Source organism: Penicillium griseofulvum, assembly GCF_001561935.1.
Source record: "Penicillium griseofulvum strain PG3 chromosome Unknown contig_10, whole genome shotgun sequence".
In the NCBI taxonomy this organism is placed as follows: Eukaryota; Fungi; Ascomycota; class Eurotiomycetes; order Eurotiales; family Aspergillaceae; genus Penicillium; species Penicillium griseofulvum.
In genome coordinates, this window is record NW_024467433.1 from 966,419 (window position 1) to 982,281 (window position 15,863).

Consider the following 15,863-nt stretch of genomic DNA (forward strand, 5'->3'; position numbering starts at 1 on the left):
GTCTCTCTGGCCGAGACTGTTGAAGACTACCATCGAAGAAGGCTCATAGTCCGTACGATGACGTCAACATCTAGATCTGTTCACGAGGTGTCTCGGTGCACCTTTCAGCACACATTATTCGGGTAGTATCAATTGATTTGATCCGAGTCGAGATTCTTCTGCATGTACAGATACAGGTAACAGCATTAAAATCACACATAGTATGACACTACGAAAAGCATTCACTAAAACTTCTACCAAGACATCAGACCCTTTGCCCCACGCGACCATCCCTACTCAATGAATATCACTCATAGACACTTCTGCAGATACCTCATCAAATGGAAATTATCTCTTCAAATGGACACAAGACCGACGCTACGACCGCGCCATATGAGCTAGATAGCGGACTCCGTCGGAGTAAAAAGAACAATCAAAACGCGATGCCGGATGTTCCTGACGACGTTGCAATCAGTTGCAGATCCCGCTTTCTACCAACCAATGCCTTCGTCTCAGCGGGGCTTGCCCCAACCGCCAACCGTCTCTATTGGCAAAGCTTGGTAGTGCGTTGATATCCACCCGGAAAGCAAATCGCTCCGACGAGCAGTAGCACGCGTCCCCTGAAAGACAATGGGATTTATAAATTGATTGCCGCGCTCCTTGAGTGCCAATTCAGGTTCTCGAGCATTGCGGAAGATTATCCACGATGTTGGTTTTGGCACCCTTTATTTTGTTGGTGGGCGCGGTCGCTGCGCTGGAAAGTCCGCATCGTAAGGCTGCTTCTTTCAAACGGGCGCCTAAGAGTCTGCACAAAAGAGCAGTTGCTTCTGCTCCGACTGTCCATCAGTATCTGAACAAGAAGACGGAAAGTAAGTGTGGGACCTTGGCATTGGTAGCATCTAAGACTGTCTACTTACAATTCACTGCTAGAATTCGCCGTGGATGGTGCTCACTTCCCACAAGTCCCTTTCGACATTGGCGAGAGCTATGCCGGTCTTTTGTCGAACACGCCTTCTGGAAACTCGAGCTTGTTCTTCTGGTTTTTCCCATCTACCAACCCAGCTGCAGATAAGGAGGTACGTTTCTTTCAATCTATCCGCGGGATTCGTCTAATTCGTTTTAAGATCACTGTCTGGCTGAATGGAGGTCCTGGGTGCAGCTCGCTTGACGGTCTGCTGCAAGAGAACGGTCCATTCCTGTGGCAATCTGGAGTCTACGAGCCCATCCGAAACCCCTACTCATGGACCAACCTGACGAATATCGTCTACATCGACCAGCCTGCCAGCACTGGTTTCTCCCCCGGACCATCCACCGTCCAGAATGAAATCGACATCTCAAACCAATTCAATGACTTCTGGGTAAACTTCATTGAAACCTTCAGCATGCAGGGCTACAAGGTTTATCTCACCGGAGAAAGCTATGCCGGCCAATACATTCCATATCTAGCCGACGGAATGTTAAACCGCAACGACACGAAACACTTCAATCTGAAAGGCATCCAGATCAACGACCCCTCCATTAACGACGATAGCGTCCTGATCTACGGTTCGTTACTCCCCCACTAAACCAACAACCCCATGCTAACCCCCACCAGCCCCAGCCGTAGCAGCCCTAAACCATTACTCCTCGGTCTTCGCCCTAAACTCAACCTTCATGACCGAAATCAACCACCGCGCCGACAAGTGCGGCTACACAGATTTCCTCGACAAAGCCCTAACATACCCCCCACCAAAACACTTCCCAACAGCCCCAGACCCCAACACCCCAGGCTGCGCCGTCTGGGACGACATCGTAAAAGCAGCAACCTACGTCAACCCCTGCTTCAACATGTACCACCTAACAGACTTCTGTCCCTTCCTATGGGACGAAATGGGTTTCCCCTCTCTAGCCGGTGGCCCAAACAACTACTTCAATTCCTCTGCCGTCCAAGCAGCCCTAAACATCCCACCAACAAACTACGCCGTCTGCGGCGGAAGAATCTTCCCCCACGGCGACCAATCCGTGCCTAGCGCATTAGGCCCCTTACCTTCCGTCATCGAAAGGACGAATAACGTCCTGATCGGTCATGGGTGGTACGATTACCTCCTCTTCGCGAACGGAACCCTCGCTACAATTCAGAATATGACTTGGAATGGAGCGCAGGGTTTCCAGAAAGCGCCGGATGGAGATTTGTTCGTGCCGTATACGGATGCGCTTGAGGCTATTTCGAATGGGGAGGCGGGTTCGCCGTGGAATTATGATGCGGGTGGTGGTGTGCTTGGAACAGCGCATACGGAGCGTGGACTTACGTTCAGCTCGGTTTATACCGCTGGTCATGAGATTCCGCAGTATACCCCCGGTGCGGCTTATAGGCAGTTAGAGTTTTTGCTTGGGAGGATTGAGAATCTTCAGCAGAAGGGGTCTTTTACGACTTTGTAAATATGTGGGTTCTTATCTGTAGATGCAGGTTGACCCCTAGGTGTATCACAATACATAGAAGCTAGGTACATAGTACTTGTTATATTGTCCTCCGAAAGGTACCTGATATCTTGAAATTCAATACAAAACATGGAATTACGATCTTCTAGGCAATAAGTTCCATTTTATGAGATCAGAATGAAAAGAAAATATTTCAATTCTATGGTCGCATATAACGATCCTAGTTTCCTATAGTGACGCTTTCTGTATTAGGCTTTCTCGTGGGTTTGAATAAAAAGGACAATGGAAACGCCAGTTCCTAGGAATCCTTGCCTCCGGCTTCTGCCCGGTGCAGAGGGAATAACGCAGTTGCATGCTTTATGCAGATTCAGGCCGACCGTGGACAAGTGATTTGGTTTGAGTCGATTGCCGTTTTGATATCGGGGGCAAAGTCGCTACACCCCAGATGTGGGAAGGTGAAATAGCAAACTGGATGGTTGAAGCATCCGGCATATGTGGCACTTCTTTCCCGCAAGCAACTGTGGGACATTGCTCTCGAAGTAGAGTGTTAATCAATCCTCTGGTAAAGGATGTGTGTGATATCATCAGCAGAGACAGTAAGTACGCTGCGCTGCATGCATGAATTCACCTCCATTTTACAACTCGTGTACCTCCGCTATCACTATACCAGTGTCGAAAATAGAACAAATCAATCCAGTATGGCAGTCAAGGAACAATGGGCGAGGCTCCACTCTTCGCGCCCGAGATCATTCGACTCCCAACGTAGCTGTAGCATCCCCGTTACTCCCGAAGAATTTGGCGCATATCAAGTTCAAGTAGTGGTTTTGTCTCTGACCAAGCAAAGCGTAGGTACAGCAGCACCACTCACATTGATAGCCACGGGTCTTTCTCGAATGTTTGTCATATGACTTTTTCTTTGCCTTTGGAAGATAATCAATATTCGCTCGGGGAAACTTCATTCCACCCGGGGAAGTTCGAAATGCTGTTGTTCAACCACTTTTCCATGGACGATGGTGCAGAGTCCGTGAGACTCGGTATTGTCCAAGTGTAGGATAATTGGAGATATTTGATGTGATTGGACAAAACAGTGTCACGTAGTCATGGAAGGGGTATCGATTGAGGATGGTCACCTCACCAGCTCTGCGAGATTTCTGGCCGAGTAGAACCGACTAAAGTAGCTTTTCTTAGTTCTCGAGTCTAGGAAGTCCACAATCGGTTTGGTGTCGATGAACAGCAGGTCTAGCTGAGAATCCTCGTCTCAAGAGTTGTTAGTAATATCGGGAACGAGAACTAAATCCCGCTCGAGGCCATACCATACACAGTGCAATCTCTCTTTAGGCGGGGTTCTCAACGCTCTCGGTGGATGTAGTCCTTGAAACTCGTTAGCTTTCAGATTCGCATAGCAGGTATCGTTAGATACTCACTCATATACCCTAGGGCCTAGGCGCCACCGGACCCGAGATGGGTCTTTTTGCCTCCATGATAACATGTTCGAATCCCCATTTATCACGTTAGGAGCTGCCGTATATCACTTGTGGGACCCAGTGTTTTCCCACCCATGGTACTTTTAACTCGCCGACTGAGGGCCAATGTTGGAATTTTGGACCTGTTGATCAGGATTTGAGACGATGTGGATATCTGGAGTTCGGAGGATTGAAGGGGTGAGTAGGTTGAGAAGCTGCTATCTCATGTTGATTGTCTGTGTATTATATGAGCGCAATCCAAAGACTTTTAGGAGGGAAGTTCTTGCTTACCGTTGCCGAAGAGACCAGCAACATCTTGTAGGCCTGTAGAAGGATAGCCAACTTCAGCCACAGGGATGGAAAAGGGGATCTCGGTAATTTGGATGGCCCAGGCTCATCTGGGATAAGAAAAGTTGAAGTGAAAGGAACTTTGAATGAAATGATGAAGTGTGTAAGTCATAGCCCAGTCACGTGTGCTTAACCCAATTTGGCAGGTGTTACAGTCGCACCTTCCTTGACCTTTGCACCTTCCCATATTGGCGTAAATATTTTATTTCTATAAAATCTAGCAAACGACATATCAAGCATCAGGGTTGACATCACAGCACCAAGGACAGCTATAGATATAAAGAGAGAAGAACAAGCAAAGGCACTTGCTTGCTTCAACAAGAACCATGAACCACAGGCTTATTCATCCCAGGCCCAGGAAGACACCCATTAGCTTTGAAGAACCGCCTATCACGAATCGACACAAACGCCAAAAGCCCAGCAAATCCACTTAAAGGGAGTTAGTGAAATGAGCCACCATCACCTTCGTTGATACCACTTACCACAGAAAGAAGACCAATGTGGCCGTAATACCACCCAACGCCCGACTACTCTCGCTAGTCGACCCCATAGTACCCATAATCGTGATAACAAATAGAGCGAACCAAAAGACAGTGTCAATGACATTCAATATCATGTACGCTTTTGTGCTTGCCCATCGTTCAAGTCGATCCATGTGAGTTGTGAGTATTTGATAGGCCATGAAAACGGCTGATTTGAGGCACTTCAGTCATAGTATTAGATTTTACATAATATATTAATATAAGGGAAGGGGTAACTCACCACGGCAATGCCCCAAATGTTGGTTCTTGTCTTTGGAGTGCCACTGTTGGTGATGCGTGCAATGATAAGAATGAAGACGATAGAGACTAAGGCGCCGATTATGATGTGGAGTCGGAACTTAAGTACTGGGCTCCTTTCGATTGATAGGTTCATTGTTGCGATAGTCTGTCTCTGTGATTCAATCGGCGCCAATGGTTTCAATGTGCACTGGTATGAGTAGTCGAGTCCGGGGAGCTTGTATAAACTTGAATTAATCCTAGGTGTAGAAAAATCTGCTTCTTTAAATATTCAATTCCTAGACCTCGTAATCGTTAAAGTATATTTAAGGCAGAATAGTTTAAGATAATTTAAGAATCATACTGCTGGTACCTGATACATAAATGTCTTGGCTCTACTTCGGATTCGTATTCTTACCTGTTTAGGGTAATGATCACCAAGGTAAAACTACTTTTCTTTTCTAATTTCATATTGCCAGCCACTTATTTCCAGCTGTACCAAATCGACTGTACCAAATTGAATTTAAATAGAGTTTTCAATCTAAGCCCTACGCCTGGGTTGTTGCTGATCCACGTCCAGGTCCCAGGGTGGGAGGTTGCGGTTGGCAACCAATGCGAAGGGAGAAGTATCATTGTGAGAATCCAAAATATGTGTGCTCATTGGACATAACTGTCTATGTTGGAAATAAATGATCTTTGCCTAATTGAAGAAAAACCCTAATTAATTACAATTAGAAGTATGGAAAAAAAATATTAAAAAATTGCGTATCCCCAATTAATTCATTAAGTATCTCATATATTCCAACCCTGCTCTATTAACAGCGATATTCCTCCTCTCAAATTGATCAAATGGCCAAAATTATTACACAAGACATTTTGAAACATTATAGAAAACAATGTTTCTTCATTCAATTGACCACTTAGTTCTTCTTGGCAGCAGAGGTAGCCATGCCGGTGCTGCTAGCGACACCGGAAGAGGAGGGGGTAGCAGCCAAGGGGCCGATCTTCAAGGGACCACAGCGGCTGACGGGAGCAGTGAGACATCCACCAAGGTACTGTCCAAGGCTACCAGTCTGGTTGCGGGTGGACAGAACCTGGGCGGGGCCGTAAGCCGCGACGAGAGAAGAAGAGTTGGCGGCGAACATGGTGGAGTTAACGCGGCTACCAATCAAGGCAGTGTGGGCGCTGTGCTCAGCAGCCAGACGAGCCATGAGGAAGGAGACCTCGGGGGACTCGGTGTATCCGGCAAGACCGATGAAAGCACCGGTGACGGTCTCCTCAAAGCGGTAGGCGTAAGTAGCCCAAGCCTGGGTGGTGTTGACCTGGGGGAACGTGAAGTCACACTGGGGCTTGGAGAAACCGGGGGCCTTGGCGCCGACCTTCTCGACGGCTTGGGTTGATAGAGTGTTGTCCTTCTCGAGACCGAAGAGGATCTTCTGGTACGCTTGGAGGGTGGCGTTGTTCGAGCTTCCGAAGGTGCTGTTCACGGTGGAGTTGTAGTAGCCGCCAATGAATTGGGAGATACCCCAGGCGAATTCGAGGACCTTTGCATCGGAAGATGAAGGAGAGCAGGTTGAAGCTGCGTTTGATGCGGAGGAGGTGGCAGTGGCTGCGGAGGTGACTCCGGCCAGGAGGCTGACGATGTTGAAGAAACGCATAGCTCTTGAGGTTGTCTCTGAAGAGTTATCGTGTGGTTTAGTTGAGGGAGATGTTGGTAAGAACAGAATAATTCCTACGTTCACAGGTAGTTAAATACCTTTTAAACCTATGAAACTGCACAATCTTCCAAGGGATCTCAAGTCATCATCACCCCAGCGATGCATGCGGTAAGCTTCAAGTCTATTAGATCAAGTAGACTTTCTAAATAACCGGTAGTTCTCTCTACGTTGGCGTCATGGACCACAATATAAACATTTCAACGTCTGTCGTGGAATCAGCATCGCCATGTTCTGTTGGGGTGACGTCGACCACTTTACCAGTGCACACCTTGGGGCTCTTGATTTGATATTTAAATCTATTCATGTTTAAGCTTTGAAGACCCACCGATTGATTCGAAGATCCAAGATTAAGTGGGTTCGGCAGTTGTCGGGAAGCCCGGTGGCGTGGTCCATGGCGTCGTGGACGTGAAAACTCTACATAAACCGTTGCATAGGTGAAATCTATTACTTTAATATTTACTGATTCTTGAATCTACGACTTACTCATGCACATAGCTTGAATATCTGAAGGGAAATTCAAGGTGGTGATGGTAGTCGGATAATATATTTTCGTGTACTCGGAAGCTGGCGGATCCCGGATGGCAATACTAAGACTTGACCTTCGAAGTATTACATCAAGTTCTTATAAAATAAAAATAGAACATAAGAGTATTCTCAAAAGAAATGATTGGTCTAGCAAATATAGGTCCATCTTAAAAAAGTATCATATGTAGCGAGTCCAATCCCTATCCCACCCAAAAAGCAGACGTTAATCATCAGCATAAATGTGCAACGAGACTCGCCTATATACGTTTCGTGTGATGCGCTACTATACATACTCCGCTCAACAAGCAGCTAATCCCCGTACACAAAATGATAAGCCCATATCCACTACCATAGCCTGCCACAGCAGAGCCCTTCCACGAGTCTACATCAAGTATAGCCTCACTTAAGGGACCACTGACGACGTTTCCAATTCCCCGCCCAAAGGCAATAACGGCGAAGATGATAGTTGCGTCGGCAGTTGGATCGACACGGCGGACCTCATGCGTTATCCCCGACCACGTCGCTGAGTAACAACCTGCAAATAACCCGTACGCGACAGAAAACACGAACAATGTTGGCAATGTTGATGAAAAGCCCCAGAGAAAAAACACAGACAGCGTACTACCGACAGTCGAGATGGTAATACAGGTGATAGCATGGTATCGATCTGCCAAATGACCCATAGTAACACTCCCAAACACGGACGCCAGATTCAGAAGCGTAACCGTCAACGAGGAAAGAAAATCCGTAGCGCCAATGCTGCGCGCATAAGTCGGCAAATAAATGCCAGGTAAAAAGAACCCCAGAGCCTCTATGATATTGCCAAGTTGGTAGACGCAAAATATCCTTGTTGTAAGGAATCGGAAGTTGAGACGTTGATAGTCGACTGTTTTCTTAACCGGAAGCCGGGGTTTGTGGAAGTATAAGAAAGGTGCAGCGAGAACGAACACCACCACGGAAATAACCCTAAGAGTAGTTTGGAACCCGAATCGAGTCAATAACTTGTCTATGCCAATCGGGAATATCATGCCGGATACCCCTGATCCAGCCCAGGTTATGCCGAAGGCGAGTCCTCGTCGGTGGACGAACCACTCATCCATATACAAGATGGATGGACTGTATGCTATACAGCCGCCGATTCCGAAGCCGACTCCTTGGGAGAGAACAAGGTGCGTGATATTGGAAGAAAATGAGCCCAATGCCAGGGAAAGACACATTATGACCAGTCCTACTGATGAGAACCACCGTCCCCATTGAGGAAGGAGGATCATAGCAACAATAACGAGTGGACAGCTCAAATAGGAGATTCCCTATGGATGAGGTTAGCAATAATCGTGGCATATGAACTTGGGGATCTAACTGTAGCACATGTTCCAATAACAGCCACCATATTAGACTCCTGGAAGTCTGAATGGGTGTGGTAATATTTCTGGAAGACTCCGAATGCAAATGCAAATCCTGCATATAGTCAGCCTCTGGATTGTCACTTGTAATCACACGATCTGATTTACCCCATATCAAAGCCTCGAGCATTACACAAGCTGTTAAAAACATCCATGCCTGCAGCCCTCCGTCGACCGGGGGTAACTTCTGCTGTTCATCGGTGGAAGATTCTTCGAATTTCTCAGGACATAAGCGTATCTGTGCCTCACTGCCTGGTAGTGAGTTGCCGCAAGAAGAGCGTCTTCTCTCCATATTGGTGATGTTGAAATCCATGGGTGAGACTGTGACGTTAGAGACAAAAGCAAGTCCAAGGTGAATGTGTCCATTTTAACGGCATCTATATTAAGCACCAAGAAATTTTGGTCACATTGTTTGATCACTGTCAAGGAGGTCTAGCGTTTGAAGGGGGGGCAGGAAATCTTGGTAAAGATCAGCCAGGTGACGGAAGGAATTTCTGTACGTATACTATCAGGGTTGGCATGTAACTCCAACGGCCGAGCGGGATATTACATCTGTGCATCTTCTTGAAACACAAGTAGTAGCTCAAGAGTTATATCATCAATTCTAGAACCAGGCTACGATATGATGGTTCTGATCTAGGATATCTGTGTATCGACGAGAGCACGTTGATAAACATGTTGTGCCGAGGTGTTCTATCGAGCCCCTGCTTTGAAACCTCCAAGAAAACAACGTTTTTAAAAGGTCGAAACTGACGTGCTTTACGTGGTGAATAGAGAGCTCCCTCGCTCTGCGACGGAGGATTGTAAGCTGGGGCAGCATAAAAGACGGCTAGGGACGGGCGTTCGAAGGGATTGGAATGTAGAATATGCTCATCGCCAAATGAGGTTGGAGACACCGGAGACTTGAGCCGATGTATACCCTATGATATCACGCATAAAGCTCCGAGCTGTAGATCACTAAACAGCCCCTTACTCGGGAAAACTCCGCGTAGTGCCACGCTAGACTGAGGATGAGCTAGGGGGCTTGCATCTTATCATCAAGGGGTTATAAGAGGGCCAATCATCTCGTATCTAATGTGAAAAAACACGCACGATGGCGCAGATAACGGCATGCCAATATATAACGTCTATGGGCCTTTCCTATGGTCCGTGGTAATCCGTTATCGCCCAGGTTTGCAGTGGTCACACTCCTAGGAGATCGTGAGACCAAATACCAGATTTGGACGGGGCAGGATTCTACATGACATGTGGTATTCAAAGAGCATGGACTTGAGTACATATTTCCGAAAACTTTGGGTTCAATTTCCATGTGACAGGAGGATAAGGGCAATGCCATCGTTTCTCGAAGTTTAGTAGACTCGGCTCACTATGAGGAGTCTCCGGGCATGATTTTCAAAAATGCGATCTTAACCCACATTTTCCAGCGGGCAAAAGAACTAGTTGCAATAAACTGGATACTTGTGAATATAATCCCTTATAATTAACTCTAATGCATAAAACTGTGAGTGGAAAATCATTTCCTTGCCCTAAATGACGCCCTTTCAGTTAGCGAGTCACCTATTATGATATATGTCATACCCCAACGAAATTCTCTATAGCACAGCTTGGATATAGTCCATATCATCAGCACAGTACCCACCACCGCCACGTCCGATATACGGATAATGCACATCCAGCCAGCGCTGCACCATATACTCGTGGACCTCTCGACGTAGAAACGTGTTACGACCCAGCTCTTGGGCCTTCAAATGTAGCCCCGGTCAAAAAGGCATACCAACTCGCGGTGTCTGTATATTGCTGACTTAAACCCGTGTAATTTTGTTAGTGTGTAACAGAATTATTGTGCTAACAAAATCAACAATATAGGTAACAGCCTAGTCAGACGAAGGCGTGTTTATTCTTGTTGTGACTGCCACAACCAAGGGGTTCAGCAGGTGCTCGAGCCAGGACATGTCGTACTTTTGTGATCTTGCCATCAATGTTGACTTGATCCACACATCGATCGTCACTGGCACGCCGAAGCTGGTTTTGTTGAAGGTGACGCTTGTCGCAGATATGATATTGTCATCTGCGGTAAATTGAGTGACGTTATATGCGGTCGGGATACTGACAAGATGGACGTAGTCCGTATGTGAACAGATCGAATATGTTTTCTCGGTTTAGCTGGTCACCATCAAAGGTACGGGTGATGTCAACACGGCTTTGCTCAGATTCTTGGAAGCAGAAGCCCCTTAGCCTTAGAGATTTGGCAGAAGCAAACATACATGCAGATATAGAAAAGCAAAAGTCATCCACGACTAGGTTTAAAACGAATACTAATTATTCGCGCTGGGATTATTCTTAGGTAGCTTGGATTCACACAGGGAGGTCTTGGTTGCACGCGAAGGACTTTTTGTTATGAGGAATCTCACCAACATTCCACTCTCGATAAGAGGCATGCCAAAATAAATATGATTAAAAGCCCCGTGCTGAATATCGGCTGACTGAGAATAATTGTCCTTGACATTCCTGAGAACTTTCCATAGGTTCCGATTGGCAGGTGTTTTCTAGTGACAACACATTTGAAATCATCAAGCAGTATAATATAATTGTCCAAGCTGACCTTGTACTAGAAACTACCAACTCAAATCCAAATCAACATGAAGCTTTTCGTTGCATATTTGTATAGGGCTGGTTGACACCCAGCCACCAGCCTCCTTGCACATAGTTTAGACGAACAACTTCTCATTCCACGTTGAAAGAAGATTCTGCGTTAACTCCGCGATATAATTCTATATTCCCTTTACTATTACATGTACAAAAGTCCAAAACAACAAAATCAAATCCACTATAAACCCATCTCTAGAATTCTATAACCTAATAATACCCATCACATAGAATCCAACATATCCTGAAGCTGACAAGCAACAGACCCCTCACACTCCGGATAATCCAACAAAGTCCTACTAAGCTCAATCAAAGTATTCTCAATAAAATCACAAAGCCGAGGAAAAGTCGTCTGGTAGAACCCAGGCCGTGCGGCAACGACGAATTCATGATGCGGGAAATACACCGAGATATCAGACGCCAGTGTTTTGATCTTGCGCATGGATCGAGCGGTCCAGAGGAGTTTCCCACTCACTAGGTTTTGATGGCCAGGGTGGTTGATCAGGATGTCTATCTGGGTTGCGAGTTCTGATCGGAACTCAGTGATCTCTTGTGTGTAGATTGGCATCAGATTGTCGACCCAGCCTGGTGAGGAACTATCCCACCAAGACATCGTTTTGGGAGATAAGTAAAAGGGTGAGTTTGAGACGATGTGGAAGAGGTGGGTTTGTTCGTATATGATAGTTGATGTGGATCGAGGAGTAGGGAGAAGCCGAATTGGTGGTGGTTTGCTGCTTCGAGAAGGGTCCGGTGTTATTTATGCCTGTTGGTTACAATCTATTCAATTATCTTCATTGCCAATGAAAGAAACGGCGGTTATAAAGCCCATTCTTTGTGTTCTTTGTTGTGTTCCGGGTGCTGTCTCAAAGTGAGAACAAGCCGAGGGATGATGTCTTACGGGGCGCCTTACGGATAAAGGCACATGAATCATAACAAAGAGGCAAGACTAGATATGAAAATTGCCAAAACATAAGACTGCGGATATAATTGTCATATTCTCAGACAAGATTTCACCTTGAGACAAGTCGTTTTCGAACAAGAGATATTTACAAGTCAAGGGACAAGGGGTAATAGTACTAAGCGACAGTAAACTTTCCCTGCTCGCGAATATCCCGGCTGGAGCTTCCAACATGAACAGTGAAAGCACCAGTAGGCACAACCCACTTCTGGCTCTGGACATCCCAATAGCTCAAGTCACGCCGAGTGAGCTCGAAAGTAGCTGTCCCCGTCTTCCCTGGTTGGATATTCAACTTCTGGAACCCTCGCAGCTGCTTGGGGGGAGTGCTTGGCGCTGAGTCTGGAAGGCCAAGATAGAGTTGAGCAACCTCGGCGCCAGCTACTTTGCCAGTGTTCTGGACAACGATAGAGACAGTGCCGACCGACTCGAAAAGTTCCGCCGGGCCGCCAGGAACAATGGCTCCATTCGATGGGCCAGCTGTGGCAGAAACACTAACCCCAAGTTCAGTGTAGTTGAATGTGGTATACGACAAGCCATAGCCAAACTCGTATCGCGGGGCAATGTCATTCTTGTCGAAGTGGCGGTAATCAATGAACAAATCTTCGACGAAGTCGTCGTTAAGCGCATTGTTCCAGCCAGCACCGTAGTCTTCAGCCTTCTTGGCGATCGTGTAGGGGAGTTTGCCGCTTGGGGAGGTGCTGCCATATATAATATCAACCAGGGCGTTTCCGCTTTCTTGGCCCGGTAGCCCAGCCCAGACAATTGCCTTCACTGAGGGCTGCGCTAGGATAGTCTCCAGGGTAATGGGCCCCACGCTGTGCACTACTACGATGACATCTTTGTTCACGGCTGCGACGGACTTGACGAGCTCGTTTCCATTGTGCCATGGATCGAGATTGTTCCTGTCGCCAGCGTGGCCCTCAACTGTAAGGTAACTGGGTATAACGTTAGCTATCGCAAATGCATCATAGGTGCGTTGACACAAGTCCGACTCACCCTTCGCCGGCGTCTGCGTTAATGAAAACCACAGCAGTCTCCGCTGCTGCGGCAGCGGATGCAGCAGCCGTGGTGCTGTCGGTCGTACTCTCGACAATTTTCGTACCGTCCGCTTTGGCCTGGGATTGGATTGCATCGAGAGGAGCAATGAGGTACTAGAATTGCACTGTTAGCTTTCAGTTTTATTGACCTGCTGGTATTAGCTTGCTTACAGGGAACTCAGATGTACCACTGCCCCATCCCATAGCTAGCGTACCCTCGTTGCAGCCGCGGTCTGTGCATGAATTGGGACCTTTGGGGTTGACGATAGCATCCTGTCCAATGATGGCCAAGCTCTTTGGTTTCTGGAGGGGCAGAGCATTTTCTTCATTCTTCAACAGGACAATGGAATCACGGGCAACGTTGCGGACGACTGTCGCATGATCTCCTGTGACGTCGACATTGGCTTTGCCGCCATTCCAAGAGTTGAAAGTCACCTCAGGGTAGCCCTTATCCTGCTCGAGAAGATACCAGGCCGCCAGGATACGCTTTGCCATATCATCCACGCGCGACTGGGGCACAGAGCCATCAGCAACAGCTTTCTCGAGATTTGGTCCCCAGTATATGCTCTCGGGTGCCTTATTGAAGTCACTACCGGGCATCGTCATGTCAAGTCCAGCCAGGGCACTGCCAACACCAGTGTGCTGCGCGTTCCAGTCGCTCATAATGTAGCCAGGGAAACCTAGCTCATTCTTCATAAGATTGTTCAGAGCCTCACTCTCACAGGCCCAAGTCTGGTTCATCTTGTTATAGGAGCACATGACTGATGCGACATTTGCCTTGACTGCGTTCATGAACGGCCATACATACAGCTCATGCGTTGCGCGATCGCCTATATTAGAGCTCATGGTTTCGCGATTGTGCTCTTGCTCGTTACCAAGCCAGTGCTTTATCATGGTCAGAACGGACAAAACCATGAACAAAGTTGAAGTCATCGTACCTTAGCGCAGGCCTGAGCGCCCTCGTCTTGCATGCCCTGAATTGTCTCTTCCATGGCAACTCCACTAAGATACGGGTCGACCGAGAACCCTTCCCAGTTCCTACCGCCATCGGGATTCTTTCCTAGCGGCCCAGCAACGGGTCCTAGCTGGACGTGGACGCCCAGACCTTTGGCTTCCTGACCAATTGCAGCACCTCGCGCGTACAAAAGACTGCGATCCCAAGTTGCTCCGGCGTTGATACCCGCGGGAAAAGCTGTGACGGGATTGGCATAGCGGACGCCCAAAGGTGCGTCTTGTAGACATAGGGAGGGATAGTCAATCGAGCTGACGGGATATGTATTACCCACGCAGGGTCCCAGGCCCCAGCCGACACCAGTGGCAATCCCGACCTTTTCCTTTAGATTTAGCTTGAGAAGAGCTGCTTCGGCTTTTGAGTAAGCCGCATCCCAGCCAGCGGCCCCTGGGGCATAGGCATTAGCCGCGACGCTAAATGCCAGAGCAGAAAAAAGAAGGCTCTGCATAATGTCGTTTGCCGGTCGGTTAGTAAATTTCCCCCTGGTCCAGCGGCGCAGATGCACCATTTATAAACCCCCGGATGGGGTAATTGGGCTTAAATTCCTAGGCCATAACATACTCCGTGCTCCAGGCGCCAAGTCAGTGGTGATTTGTAACCCATGACCAAGTTGAAGCAGTTTTCCCTAGCCAAGAAAGCTCAAAATGAGCTCTGCATGTTGAGCGACAAATGGGCGACTGCATTGTGACACTGAAAGCTGCAGGTAAATAGGGTTGATCCACCAAAGGCCTCGGACCACCAGGGAATCTCCGTTTGATTGGCGAGTGAGACATGGAATGTGGAAACATGCTGGGTGAATATTCTCAAATCTAGCCTAAACTTCTGTGTTTTTGGCAAAAGCCAGCGGCACATAATTCGGATGGCTTTCTACCCCGCAGTTTTGAACTGCCTGGGGAAATTTCCGTTGATACTCCGTCACTGCGGGTTGTCGGGACGCTCCCCGTGTACGGAGTACTCCGTAAAGAGTATGGGCGCCGACAGTAGCCCTATGGACCCTTCACCGTCGTTTGGAGCTAGATCATAAAGTATACGGAGTAGAAACCGAACCAACAGGGTAAAATTGATGTTTCATGTTATTGATGAAATGGGAACCTTGGAAGGATTGACGAGCCAAGACGGAAGGAGTAACAACCTTATGTGACCCTGTCTTATTGCCTAAGATTAAGGTAGACACCATAGCTGATTCTTCTGGCTTCTTTCCCTTTCAGAACAAAAAAAAATCAAATAGAGCCCACTTCTTGCAGTACAATGAAAAGCAAAACCAAAAAAAAAACCAAAAAAGATGAGGGCCCGAAGCGCGATTCGAACACGCGGCCTCTCCGAATTTGAGATGTGAACCCAAACGGAGAATCATACCTATGAAACGTTAGTGGGAAAATCGCTGATTGGCAGAGTTGAATGAAACGTACCACTAGACCATCCGGGCGGAGTATAGATTGTGGGGCTCTCTCAGGGTCTAAGTGACTATTCAGTTTGTCTTCAGTATTCTTACAGCTATTCCCGAACAATATAACATTTCAATGCTGTAATATAGAAGATATGAGTAGAGCTACTAGAACTAATCTGATGAGCCAGAATTTCTTTTGAATTGTTCAACA

The 15,863-nt window shown here is 47.3% G+C and overlaps 3 protein-coding genes across 3 annotated transcripts; 1 reads left to right on the plus strand and 2 right to left on the minus strand.

The window, feature by feature from the left end:
- Positions 1–685: 685 nt before the first annotated feature.
- cpdS (uncharacterized protein) lies at positions 686–2,397 on the plus strand (the record flags this gene model as incomplete). Its single annotated transcript, XM_040796239.1, has 4 exons — positions 686–848; positions 910–1,055; positions 1,104–1,524; positions 1,574–2,397. The coding sequence occupies 4 exons, from the start codon at positions 686–688 to the stop codon at positions 2,395–2,397; spliced, it is 1,554 nt and encodes a 517-aa protein (XP_040650777.1).
- Positions 2,398–5,886: 3,489 nt separating this feature from the next.
- PGRI_085260 (uncharacterized protein) lies at positions 5,887–6,624 on the minus strand (the record flags this gene model as incomplete). The annotated part of the gene is made up of 1 exon (XM_040796240.1): positions 5,887–6,624. One exon carries the CDS (start codon positions 6,622–6,624, stop codon positions 5,887–5,889), a length of 738 nt encoding a protein of 245 aa, XP_040650778.1.
- A 5,710-nt stretch (positions 6,625–12,334) lies between these two features.
- Positions 12,335–14,713, minus strand: PGRI_085270 (beta-glucosidase; the record flags this gene model as incomplete). Its single annotated transcript, XM_040796241.1, has 4 exons — positions 12,335–13,151; positions 13,213–13,367; positions 13,425–14,138; positions 14,192–14,713. 4 exons carry the CDS (start codon positions 14,711–14,713, stop codon positions 12,335–12,337), a joined length of 2,208 nt encoding a protein of 735 aa, XP_040650779.1.
- Positions 14,714–15,863: the final 1,150 nt, after the last annotated feature.